Below are 13,878 nucleotides of genomic sequence, written 5' to 3' on the forward strand. Positions count from 1 at the left end.
CAACTGCCAGAGACCAACTGTCAAACTGCCACACCAAGAGAAGAGTAACTGTCAAGAAAGACGGTTAAACTGTCAACATTTGGAATTGATATACTGTCTCAGCTCTGCTTCAAACTCCAGTTTTTCCTCAAGGCAGTTTCCCTACTTCTTATCTCTAAATTAATAAAACAATACTTATTTTTCTAATATCCTCCTTATATTAGCCTTTATCACTCTTTTGCCTTGGAAATGAAACTCAGTATCGATCCAAGACAGAAGGTAAGGGTTAAAGAAAAAAGGCAAGTGTATTTCAATCCAACAGACCCTAATAAGGTAAATAGCTAGGTGAGTCGAAAGATGGTACAAAACACATCAAAGTACTCCTAGTGGAGGAGAAAGAATACTGTATCTGAGTTGGAAGACCCTGGATTTAAACCAAACCTCTGATAAGAATTACCCACATGAGCTTCGGCAGGTCTTCCTCAATTGAGTCTTAGCTTCTGCATCTGTAAAATGAGGATACTCGACTAGATGGACCCTTCCAACTCTGAATCTATAATCTCATGGACTTGGTTCACTTTAAGGGATGAGGATGGCAGAAAGTAACTTTTCCTTTAAGCAATATTGATTTATTTATTCAGAGGGATTACTTATTATACATCACAGCTAAATAAAACTCCTCGAAAGATTCTCACTTGCAGCCTAAGCACAAAATATTCTATTGAATATTATTTGCCATCACTATACACATTTATCTTTTTTATTAAAGCCAAGTGAAATTTAAGCATCACAAACAAACAAACAAACAAACAAATAAAACACCCCCTCCCAAACATCTCTCTCAGCTGAGTTTAGGGAAAAGACACAAGAAAAAGCATTAAGTGGGATGGTCAAATGTATACACAGATACTCTTGATCTTCTATTCAAGACAATTTTATTCCTAAAAGCAAGTGGAAAGGAAGCAGCAGCTATAAATAGTTAAACTAACAAAGCACACTGAAAAAGTCACATTTGAAAATATTTACGAGAAATATTTTATTTGTAATGTGGTCCAAGAACACAGAGAAAGGGACAAAACCACAATCCTCTTACCATGTGTGTGTTGGTAGTCATTATCTGAGGGTAGGAAGAGAAGCAAGTAGCAAAAAGGAAAAAAAAAAGGCAAGATAAAAATAAAACAACCCCCCAGAAAAGGTATCAACAAGTAGAATGAAGAACATTTATAAAAAACAAATCCATTAACTGCATAAAGAATATTATTAAAATAATGTTATGTGGGAAAATGAAAATATATTAAGTATGAAATAATACTCCACTAATAACAAAGCAAAGCATATTAATAACTTACCTGGGACAGAGAATAAACAGCTAATGATGAATTGTTAGTTACAAAACAAGTTAAGAACATAGCAGACAAACTATTTCTCCACAATCAAAGCACTGCTATACACGGGACTCCATTTATCAACTTCTCAACATGAAGATATTTTGCTTTTTATTTCAGTATCTCTATTAAATAAAGACACAAAATTCTTCCTAGTATCATTCTATTATGTGAAAACCCAGTGGAAGTCTTCACAAGCAATCCTGAATTTCAATATTGATAAAATGATCATTCAGGATTGTAAAGTTCTTTTCCTCTAAATTCAGCATCAAGTAAAGTAAAATACTCACCTGTCCATTGATGGTCATTGATGTGTTTTCAATCATCAAATAAGCACCAAAGAAAAATACCAGAGCATCAAATACGCCTAAGAATGTCCAATAAATGAACATTCGCCAGCGGAGTAGAGCATTCTTGGCAATATCCCTTTATAAAACAAAATTTAAGAAGATTAAAAAAAACCACATTAAAATTAAAATCTATGAACATTTAAAAAAATTTTTAAAAATTCTCAGGTCCTCTCCCAAGGTAGGATACTCTACCCATGGATTTGTTTTTATAAACGTTCTTAATTCTACTTGTTGACACATTTTTCTGTGGGGTTGTTTTGTCTTTAGCTTGCCTTCCCCTCCCCTTTTTGCTCCTTGCTTCTCTTCCTACCCTCATTGTTCCCACCTTCTTCTCTTTATCCTAAAATACTGGTGTTAAGGAATATGATTAGCTCTTCCCTCACTAGATTGTTGTGATTCCATTGAAAAGTGAGGAATATCTGATGCTGAAATTCTTCCTACTGATGTGAATCAGTAACTTGTGTGTAGCTCATAAGCTTAAAGGGAGTGCCTGGGAAATGGAGGACTGAAGTGACTTATTCATGGTAACATAGCTAAAAGATGTGCCAGAGGTAGGATTCAGTCAGGTCTTTCTATCTTCCATTTTTATTGACTCTGCTGTGCACTCATTTATTAACTTTCTATCTCTATTTGAGGAGTCATAGCTGGATATCCAGTGTACCCAAATTTGTATAACAGTTAAAGACCTTATAATAGGATTCTAATGTATATGAAATAGAAATTTCTCCCTGAATGGAATGCCCTCTCCCAATTTGCTACATCTATTAAGGCCTATTCAAACCATACCTCCTTAATGAATTTTCTTCCTAATAACTCCATTTTGGGTAGCCAAGTGGTGTAGTGGATAGAGCACTGGACTTGGAATCAGGAAGATTCATCTTCCTGAGTTCAAATATATATATATATACACATACATACATATTAAAAAAATTAATTATTTATATAGAATTTTAAAAAAACCCAGAGAGCTCACTCCTAACTAACTATGAACTCCAAAGCACATACTTTAGAGAATATAAGAATGTATACACTTGTTTGTAAAAGGAGAGGGGCCTCAGGGTCTCATGCTTGGTGGTAGGAAGTAGGTCAGGTTTTCAAGTGTAGTCCTGCCATCTTGGTGGTTCCCATTCTGTATTACCACTTTTGTTTGTCAAAGCTAAAATAGTTTTGCTTAATTGATTTTTTTTTCTTTTGAAAGGAAGTCCAACAATTTGGAGTCTCCACCAAGTTGCTTTTTCCAGCTAAAAGTCCATCTGAGTTCAGGCAATCCTTCAGATCTGTTCAGTAGCGAGTGATCATAATGGCTCACTAGCTGAGTGAACCTGGACAAGTCACTTAATAACCCTGTTGTTCTCAGTTTTCTCATCTGTAAAGTAAACTGGAAAAGGAAATGGCAAACCAGCCCAGGATCTTTACAGAGAAACTGGGATCATGGAGAGTTGGACTTGACTGAAGGACAACACTTCCATAACAACAACAAAACAACTTACTTTTAAATAACAATTCAAGGTTGATAAATCACTTTGCCACAAGGACAGGAGGTTACTTTAACTGGTGCCAATATTATTTTACCATTTTATAGATGAGAACGGTGCAACTCAGAAAGTTAACTTGTTTAAAGTCAAATGGCTACTCAGTATTAGGGGGTCTAGTTGCGATTTGAACCCAAATCTTCTGTCCCAATCCTAGGGCTCCACTATAACATGTTGTTCTATGTTGTATGCCAATTCTGTTCATTGCTAACTGGAAAAGTGAAGAAATTTTATTTCTTCTCAATATATATGATTTTTACAAATTCATGAAAAGAGCATTTCAGTATTCCTTATGTGTATATGTGTGTATATATATGCACAATATTACGTATAAACCTGTGTATAAATATTATAATCAGATATATATGATTATCTCTCTATATATACATTCACACACATATGCAAATATACTCACAAATGTAATTTTATTTCTTTTCAACCTTATGCATGAATCCAGTAAATGTTTGCTAGCTCAACAAGTAACACCCTGGAGATTTCTGGCCTTTTTTCCTAATCTAATTCTTTATTTCTGGGCTTTACTAGTCTAAGTTCCTCTTTGACTATATATATGCTATTATTTAGAAGAAGTAACACAGAAAGCAGTCAGTAGATTCCTTCATCCATCACAGAATTAAAGCAAGTCATCACATTTGTCAAAAATTGTGATGGTAACACCAAGTCTGCCAATTTCCTCCTTAAGTAGAATTTAGAAAAGCAAAACGATATGACCGCTGAGTCAAGATCTAGGTTTAAGTTCCATTCTGTGACATATACTGGCTATATGCCTTTGGGCAAGTCACCTAACTTCTCCTAGTGCTGCTGGTAACATTCTTGGATTCTAAGTCACAGAGCAAGCTCTGATCAGCATTGGTTGATGGAGTTTTCATACTGAGAGTTCTCTATTCTGATGACACTGAAGGTCCAGTTTGGTTAAAAAAGAAAAAGAAGGATTCTGTTTAGGATAAAGGGAGTTAGTGAGAAAAAATCCATTAAAAAACAATTCTCTGTGTGACTCTGAGCAAGTCACTTAACCCCCACTGCCTAGCCCTTTACCATTCTTCTGCCTGGGAACCAATACCTAGTATTGCTTCTAAGACAGAAGGTAAGGGTTTAAAAAAAAGTAGAGTCCTAAAGGATTATCCATAACCTGAAGTAGCAGTCACTTTTAGAGAGCCAAACTATGAAAGAATAAAAATTAGAGAGGACATCTAGGTGGCATAGTGGATAGAGCACTGGGCTTGTTATCATGAACTCATCTTTATGAGTTCAAATTTGGCTTCACACTAGCTGTGTGACCCTGGGGATGTCATTTAACTCCAACTGCCTAGCCTTTACCATTCTTCTGCTTTGGAACAAATACACAGTATTGATTTTAATACAGAAGGTAATAGGCAGTTTTCAGATGAAATAATCAAAACTATTGTTATATTGAAACTCTGGGAGCCAGAAGTCTCACCATTGATTGACAGGTGAAGACCGTTGGACATCAGAATGTTCCCAGAGGCCATGAGGACAGGGGAGAAGGCAGTTGGCCAGGGGGGTATAAATACCCTGGCAGCCCTGGTTTTTGGTTCCTTTCCTTTCCCTTGGACCTGAGATCTGTGGATCCTGGTATATTGGGATCTGAGACTTGCTTGGCTCAACCTTGCAAGAACCTCCTGTCTTGTACCTGATTAACATTGCCAACCTGTACCCAGACCATCAATCTTCTTATTTTACTGTCCCCTAGATATTTAGGAATTCAAATCATCTGTAGATATCTAGGTCTCCCAGGGCCTGTGAGGGATCCGGGAAGTGGGCAGGAGAAGAAAAAGTGGGTGGAAAGGGGTGGTACCTGAAGGCTGTAAAGGCATAACAACATCTGGCAAGAAGAAGAAACTGAAGACATCTAACAGCAGCTTGCTTGCTCTGGTATGGCTGTGGCCAGGCTGAGCCAGAGGAGCTAACAAGCCAGAATCACTTAACTGCCTACAGCTCTGAAGGTTTACTATTATCATAATTAGTTTAGGGTTTCCCAATTCCTTTCCCATTTCTCAATACTCCTTTGCTAAAATATACATAAAGTTATTCAAGTACCTTCCTGGAGTGGTTGTTTCATAACTTCTCTGGGAAGGGAGCAATGCAGTCAGATAAACGTGTCCAAGGCTAATAGAGCCCAATAACCATCATTAATCAACCCCAGGTGGGACCTGACAGGGATATTCATCCATTGACCTGAAGGATCCTGCCTGGGCACTGTTATAAAGGAGGGAGGTGGTACCTAGCTAGGTGCCAAGACTCAGGTGATCTTGCTCTAGTCACATATCTGAACTACCACTGCTGTTACCCAAATTAGCAGTGGAAGTATCCAGATTACCCTTACCCTCTCTCTCTCTATCTGCCCATTTATTTTATAATACTATCAATAATCATATGAAAAAATATTCTAAATCCCTCCTGATGAAAGAATTGCAAATCAAGACAACTCTGAGGTACCACCTTATACCTAGCAGAGTAGCCAATATGATGGTAAAGGAAAATAATAAATGTTGAAGGAGATGTGGCAAAATTGGGACACTAATACATTGTTAGTGGAATTGTGAATTGATTCAACCATTCTGGAAAGAAATTTGGAATTATGCCCAAAGGGCTTTAAAAGAATGCCTGCCCTTTGATCCAGTAATACCACTATTGTGTTTGTATCCCAAGGAGATTAAAAAATGGTAAGGGTTCAGTTTGTACAAAAATATTCATAGTTATACTTTTTGTGGTGACAAAAAATTGAAAAATGAGGGGATGCCCCTCAATTGGGGAATAGCTGAACAAATTGTGGTATATGATGGTGAGGGAATACTACTGTGCTATAAGGAATGATGAACTGCTTGATTTCTATAAGAACTCAAAAGACCTACATGAACTGATGCAGTGTGAAAGAAGCAGAACCAGGAGAACATATACACAGTAATTGAAACATTATGGGAAGATCAAATGTAATTGACTTTGCTACTAGCAGTAATGCAATGATCCAAGACAACTCTGAGGGACTTATGAGAAAGAATGTTATCCAATTCTAGAGAAAGAACAATGAGAATAGAAACCCATTAGAAAAGATGTGATTTATCACTTTTTTATATGGGTATATGATTTAGGGTTTTGGCTTTAAAAGATTACTCTATTACAAAAATGAATAATATGGAAATAGAATTGAGTGATTATCTATATCTATATCTATATCTATATCTATATCTATATCTATATCTATATCTATATCTATATCTATATCTATACCTGTATCTGAATCTATATCTCTATATCTATATCTGTATCTATTATCTATATCTATATCTATATCTATATCTATATCTATATCCATCCCAGTGCTTGACAACTCTGGGAAGGGGGAGGGAAGAAGGGAGGGAGACAACAAGAATCATGTAACCCAGGAAAAAATAAAAAGATAAAAAAAAGACAGAAGGTAAGGTTTTAAAAAAAAACAAAACAAAAGAAAACGATTCTCAGATCAGCTACGTGGCACAATAGATAGAGAAACAGGTCTGGAGTCAAGAGGACCTGAATTCAAACCTGGCCTCAGATACTTTCTAGGTGTTTGACACTGAGCAAGTCATTTAACCCCATTTGCCAAACCCTAGCCTTTCTATACAAGAATTGTCACTAGAATGGGAAGTAAGGGTTAAAAAATAATCTTTTTTCCCCTTTGAAGCAATATATTTTCAATTTTTTTTTAGGGGAAAGAGTAGAGAATCTATGAGGCCAAATGCTTTTAAGGACACATATCACTGTGCAATCCTGAAAGAGTAACATAAATATCAGTTATATTATTCTTGTTTTAGAATCATAACTTTATCAGAAAATACCAGACACAAAGTATAATATGTATAAAATATAATGTAAAATAAACTATCATAATGCACATGTTTATTGTGACACAAATCATGGACATATAATAAATGTCCATTGTTTATCTTGGATGACTTCCTGCTTAGGAATCTTTGCTAGGAGCAGCTGCCCTCAACAACCCATTTTGCCGAGTTGCTTCTCAGTGACTTTACCTGTACAGTGAAGGGTCTCTCTTGAGCATGTCACTGGAGACGTGTTGCTCCAACAGACTGTACATGAGGATGGGGAGGGAAGTGAAACTGATATTGTACAGCGTCAGATACGCTGTATCATATAAAGGCTGAAGAAACAAAGAAAGAAAAAGAATGTTTTTCTTTTTAAAACAACATAATACATAAATACACTTTTGGATAAAAAAAAAAAATTCAAAGGACAGCTAGTTGGCTAGAGATCCAGGTTTGGAGACAGAAGGTCCTGGTTTCAAATGTGGCTTCAGATACTTCCTAGTTTTATTTCCCCAGGCAAGTTATTCATTCATTCACTCATTCATTCACTCACTCATTCATTCATTCATTCATTCATTCATTCATCTATTTATTTATTTTTAAACCCTTAACTTCTATGTATTGGCTCCTAGGTGGAAGAGCGGTAAGTGTGGGCAATGGGGGTCAAGTGACTTGCCCAGGGTCACACATCTGGGAAGTGTCAGAGGCCGGGTTTGAACCTAGGACCTCCCATCTCTAAGCCTGTCTCTCAATCCACTGAGCAACCCAGCTGCCCCTCCCAGGCAAGTCATTTAACCCCAAATTGTCTAGCCCTTATGGCTCTTCTGCCTTGGAACCAATACACAGTATTGATTCCAAGACAAAAGGTAAAGGTTTAAGAAAAAAATCAAAAGGTATATCTCCCATAAGTAGGAATGGTTTAATTCTACAAAGAACCACACATGTTATGGTCCTGAGAATATAGCAACAGTTGTAAGGAATAGCTTGCTTAAAACTGTGCTAGCACTTTCAGGACATTGTGTACAAAGTAAATTCTAATCAGAGCTTTCATCTAAATTCTTATGTAGTTAGAACTAAAATTGGACCTGATATTGCCAATATATTCACCTACAGTTCTAAAAAGGAAAGATTCCCAATAATGTTTAATGTTTAAGGAATTTTCCTCATCCTATCATCCCAGGATGGCTATCTCACCTTAGCACATACTAATAGATCAAATACCAGTAGTCACCAGAATGTCCAGAATTAAAATTGTTCCCAATGATGTTGATTTGTGGAGTGTCCATTTAAAAAGGAATGGTTCCCAATAATCCTTAAGGAGCTGCCTGCAACTATCATCCTAGGACAATCTGTCTCACTGTAGTATATACTTAACAACAATCACCAAAAAGGGCAAAGCAAAGGAATTTGGATTTAAAGCATGTGGGGACTCTTGAGATGAGGAAGTACCACAAACAAAGATGGGGAAGCTGTCCTGTTTCCTTTTTTCCCAGATCTAGTAGAGATACCTGTGGCTGCATTCCTGTTTGCACAAGAAGCATCAGAATATTTAACACACTTCCAGGTATTCTGGGAAGCTAAAAAATTCAATGAGAGACCCACTAAAGTAAGATGCTGTCTTGGTTCTCTTCCAACTATTCCTCTACCCCAGGATTCTGTAGATGTAAGGAAATATACACATACAATTCAGAGGGTGATCATGATGGAGGATACCTTCCCTTTCCCATCTCCTCCTTCAACTCTCCTGGCAAAGGTGATCTCCTGCATGTTAATGACAGCCTACTTCCATTCTCCCAATATATTGGGGAAAAAATGAATTAAGTTTAGGCAAGGTCCTTATTTAGATTCTGAAACTCACCTGTTGTGAAAATCCACAGAAGAACTGGTATAAAAACTGAGGGAAAATGAAGCAGACATTCTGAAAGATAAATGAAAAATGTTTATCAGTCAAAGCATGCATTTCGTGTGGTTCTCCTTATACAGGTGGTTCTAGGGAGTTGTGTATGGGAGGGAATCTCCACTCAAGAGTGAGCAGACCAGCTGTCTCTTCATTTCTGACCAGGCTGCAGACTTCTGCTCAGCTCCCTGTCCTTACCACCTTCCTCATATATTGTGTTCCTCATTAGCATGTCAGATCCTTGAGAACGAGGACTTTCTTTTTACTTGTATTTGTATTTCCAGAACTTAGTACAGTGCCTGGTACCCAGGGTGTGTGCTTAATTAATGCTTACCAATACAAAGAATTGGAAATCAAGACAATGTTCAACAACTGGGAAATGACTGAACAAGTTTTACTATATGATTGTGATGGACCACTCTTGTATTAAAAGAATTGGCAAGTTTCAGAAAAACCTGGGAAGATTTATATGAGCTGATGTAAAGTTAAGTGATCAGAACCAGGAGAATGTTGTACACATAATAACCGCAATATTGTAACAATGATCAACTGTGAAAGACTCACCTACTCTAAATCATGACAATGATCTAAGACAATTCCAAAGGACCCATGATGAAAAATGCTATCTGCCTCCAGAGAGAGAACTGATGAACTCCAAGTGCAGATTGAAACACATGTTTTAAAACTTGATTTTTCTTGGTATGTGTATGTTTTATTTTGTTACATAATGGATGTTATATGAACAAAATATAGACATTATAACTTCACATGCATAGCTGATATATTGCTTGCTTTCTAAAAGGTTGGGAGAGAATTCAGAAGTCAAAAATTATAGAAAATGAATGCTAAAATATTTTACATGTAATTGGAAAATATTTAATTAAAAATAAAAATGACACATATATACATATATAAATGTATGAAATACATGTAATAATATTTCTATTTCTTTAAAACATTTTAATGTTTTGTTAATGTTTAATGCTTTGTTAGAACATTTCTTTTTATACATACATACATACATACACATAAAAAAATAAAGGTTTACAGGCCGATTACACAAAAAAAATCTGGCTGACATTTGTAGTTATGTAACACCTTGGTCATTCATTTGATCAATGTGTATTTAAATGCCTTGTGCAAGGCACTTAACTACCTTTTGGGGATAAAAGGATGAAAAATTACATAGATGGGCCCTCAAGCAGATTGTCTTTACTAGAGAAGAAAGACATATACAAATATATAAAATATGAGTTGGAATGAAAAAACTATATAGGAAAGGCTCAAGAGAGGGATAAAACACTTCAGGCATGATATCACTGGGGAGGAAGGAGTTTTTCTACTAGGGGAAAACTTGGAAGAAGGTCTCTTGAATTCACAGCTTCTTGAGAGGAGGCAGAATCTGAACTTTCTTGCAAGGAAGGGAAGGACTTCAAAAGGTAGAAATACAAAGGAAGTCCTTTTTGTATATGAGGCAAGGCATACACAGACAGAAGGACTGAGGTTGGGCATAGAGCTGTAAATCCTTAACAATCTAGCTTGGCTGGAGCATAAAGGACACAAAGTGGAGCAGTATGAAATAAGGTTGGAAAGACAGGTTGAATCTACAGAGTGGAGGGCCTTGAATGTCCATTCAATTAAATTTATCACATGTTAAGTATGGTACAGAGAAGATGACAATAATGAACAATAGTCTCTGCCCTAAAGGAACATCCACTGTACCAGCTATAAAGAGTAAGAGTAAACTGATAAATACAAGACAAGGAATAGGAAGAGAGCCCTAACAATAGGACTAGTAAAAGTTTTAGGGTAGGAAGTGACACCTAAACCAGACTATGAAGGTTGTGTTTCATCCCTTAGGCAATGGGAAGCTACTGGAGAATTATGAGCAAAGAAGGGACATCATTTGGTGCTTTAGGAAGATTGTTTTAGCAATGATGTAATGAATAGACGGGCAAAAGGATGGGTCCTCACAATAACTCCTGAAGGAGGTAGTAGAAATATTATCATCTCCATTATACAGATGAGGAAATGGAGGCCAGGGAGGTTAAGAGACTTGCCTATTGTTACACAGAGAGTAAATGACAGGTTGTACAGCCTGGCTTTTCTTCTGACTCTAAATTGATTATTCTTTTCCACTCCACTACATGGTATTAAAATATATAATGAGAAGAAATGGGAGACCCAAAAGAAAAAAAGAGTTATTAAAAGAAATTTAACTCTCCTCCCAATATTATGTCCTTAAAATGTTCATTGATAATTGATTAATGAATGATAATAACTTTCACATTTTCCTACTGACATGAGGAGAACTTGATAAAGTTTTTCCTTGGTGAAAAGAGGATTATTCCAAGAGATACTTCGCTATCTCTTTTCCATGTAGTTACTTCTATTTTTAGGTTGTCTGTCCCTACTGTTTCAAGCCATTTCAACAAATGAGCTACTTCCATCATTCGTGTAGTATTCAATTGAAACAGAAATAACAGCATGGAAACTTTCCTCACCTTATAAAAGAAGTATTGCACAAGTTCAGCTATCCTAATGTAATAAAAATGTCCATGGACAAGGAGAATCTTCTTTAAGTGTTTAAATTTCGGAATTGCATAGTCACTGTTCCTTGCAGCTTGGCGACCTTCTTTTCCAAAGACACCTAGAAGATAACAATATATTGGAATGCATTTAGCAAAGACTTACACTTAATTCTACAAATAGAGAAGGAAGTTTTGACACTGGGTGAATGCTATATTTTTTTATACCTTTACCTTCTGTCTTAGAGTCAATACTGTGTATTGGTTCCAAGGCAGAAGAGTGGTAAGGGTAGGCAATGGGGGTTAAGTGACTTGCCCAGGGTCACACAGATGGGAAGTATCTAAGGCCAGATTTGAACCTAGGACCTCCTGTCTCTAGGCCTGGCTCTCAATCCACTGAGCCACCTAGCTGCCCCCACTTGGGCAAGTACTATTAAATGACTCTCAACTTAAATTGAAACATGCCATTCTTCACTTTATTTCCTCTATGAATTTTTCTCTAGTGTAAGCAATAGGTGTCTTTTTTCACAACATGATGAACATGGAAATATGCATTGTATAATAATATATGTACAACCTATATCATACCACCTGCCTTCTTGGGGCAAGGAAAAAAAGAAGACAGATTTTTGAACTTAGCTTAATATGAAAATTTGCTTTTTATGGATAAACATGTTTATTATAATTTATTATAGATTTATAACAGATCAGATCATATTATTGTTATCCTAAAATTATATGATTTTTTATTTGTAAAAAATAAATAACTTAAGAAAAAATAAATGCTATAGGTACCTATATTAAATGTCCATATATTAAATGATACATGTGTTTCCAAAATATGGGGATACATAGATGGAGCTTTGACTTCCTCTGATGCAGATTTTTAACTCCTTAATAGCTTCTCATCCATAAATTCTCTAGAGAGGAAATGTCTGCTTCTGGTTTCAAAAGATACCATTTACATTTTTTAATACTACCTTTGTCTTAATTTGCACCCTGCAACGCGACAAGAGTTATCCAAGTTTGTGGACAAAAGGCAAAAAAAGCTTACCTATGCCTACGTGTGCTTCTAGAATCATGCTGACATCATTCGCACCATCCCCAATGGCAAGAGTAATAGGGTGCTCCTTGGAAAGTTTAATCAATTTAACGATCTGGAAAAGCAGAAAACAAAGATAGAATCCTGCTTTATGTTTTATATATATATATACTCCTCTCAGTTTGTCCAGTGACTATGCAACAGCAACATGATTATGTCAAAGTGCTTTTAAAAAGGGATTTGAATCTGAGTATAATGGTGGTCATTCAATGACAAAAGATACAAATAACCGGTCCTGTGGTAATTCATTATACAGTACATTTTCCCCATGAAGGAAAAGGGTATCCTTTGAATGGGGGTGGGAATTCTAAGGTAGACACACTGGAGGGAACTTGTCAGAAAATTCTAAAGGTGGAAAAATTACATAAATGAAACACCTTTTTTTATTTAACTATATACTTCATTCTTTGAATCCATATGGGAAAACGTAGGCAATATCAGCAATTTGTTATTCTAAGATGTTCTGCAAAAATCAGAATCATAATGAAAATTTTTCTGAAACTTTGCTTAATGAAAAATTATTTTTCAGCTTTATCATACGTTTAGAAAGCAAACTTGTCACAAGGAAATATCTTCTTAGCACATTTTCCTCTTGGTAAGTCCTTTCCATTTATATCCAATGTGTGATGCTACATCCTTTATAGTCTCTCAAGTTGCAAGACTACTATTAAAAGATTTCAAGTATTTCTGAAATTCTCTCTTCAAGGTCTCATGTTCAGAGCTACCCCATCAAGTCCTTTAGTACGTGGGATCAATATATCTCAGGGAGACAAGGAATTAGTCCAACAAGGGCATCAACTTCCATACCACTCTAAGGCGGGCTATAGATAGCCTATAAAAGCAAGAAGAGTAAGAGTCTCTGGTCTATGTCTAGAGTAGCCTAGGTACTATATGCACATAGGAGCAGGTGTGTGCTGGAAGGAGCAAGAGGAAGAAGACAGGCAGATGAGAGTTTGGTGTTCCTAATACTCTACTTCATGTGTTTCCTTTGTGCCTTCTACATGGGAGGTATGTAGGCATGTCTCTTGAGAAAGTTGTGTGCCCTGGATTGCCCTGTAACCGAGTAAGCTCTCAGCTTTACACAACACCACAGGACTAGACAATGTTATATCCTTTTGTGTCACGAGGTCAGTGGCAGACACTCCTGGAGAGCAGAGGAGTGCCAAGGAAAGGGTATTGGATGGATCTCAAGTTGGAGGACACTATATAGGTTCAAATGCCAGCTCACTAATTGTCTGACCTTGATTTAATTACTCTGGGCCT

At 36.4% G+C, this 13,878-nt stretch overlaps 1 protein-coding gene across 1 annotated transcript in view; it reads right to left on the reverse strand.

The window, feature by feature from the left end:
* ATP11A (ATPase phospholipid transporting 11A) overlaps window positions 1-13,878 on the reverse strand; it is a 184,308-nt gene that overhangs the window by 22,286 nt on the left and 148,144 nt on the right. The window contains exons 22-26 of the mRNA XM_044669325.1: window positions 12,568-12,670; window positions 11,490-11,635; window positions 8,947-9,006; window positions 7,296-7,423; window positions 1,655-1,790 (exon numbers count right to left, since the gene is read on the reverse strand). Of these exons, the coding sequence (XP_044525260.1) occupies window positions 1,655-1,790; window positions 7,296-7,423; window positions 8,947-9,006; window positions 11,490-11,635; window positions 12,568-12,670 (573 nt within the window). The remainder of the gene's footprint in view (window positions 1-1,654; window positions 1,791-7,295; window positions 7,424-8,946; window positions 9,007-11,489; window positions 11,636-12,567; window positions 12,671-13,878) is intronic.

The sequence above is a fragment of the Gracilinanus agilis genome, chromosome 3, assembly GCF_016433145.1.
Source record: "Gracilinanus agilis isolate LMUSP501 chromosome 3, AgileGrace, whole genome shotgun sequence".
NCBI lineage: Eukaryota > Metazoa > Chordata > Mammalia > Didelphimorphia > Didelphidae > Gracilinanus > Gracilinanus agilis.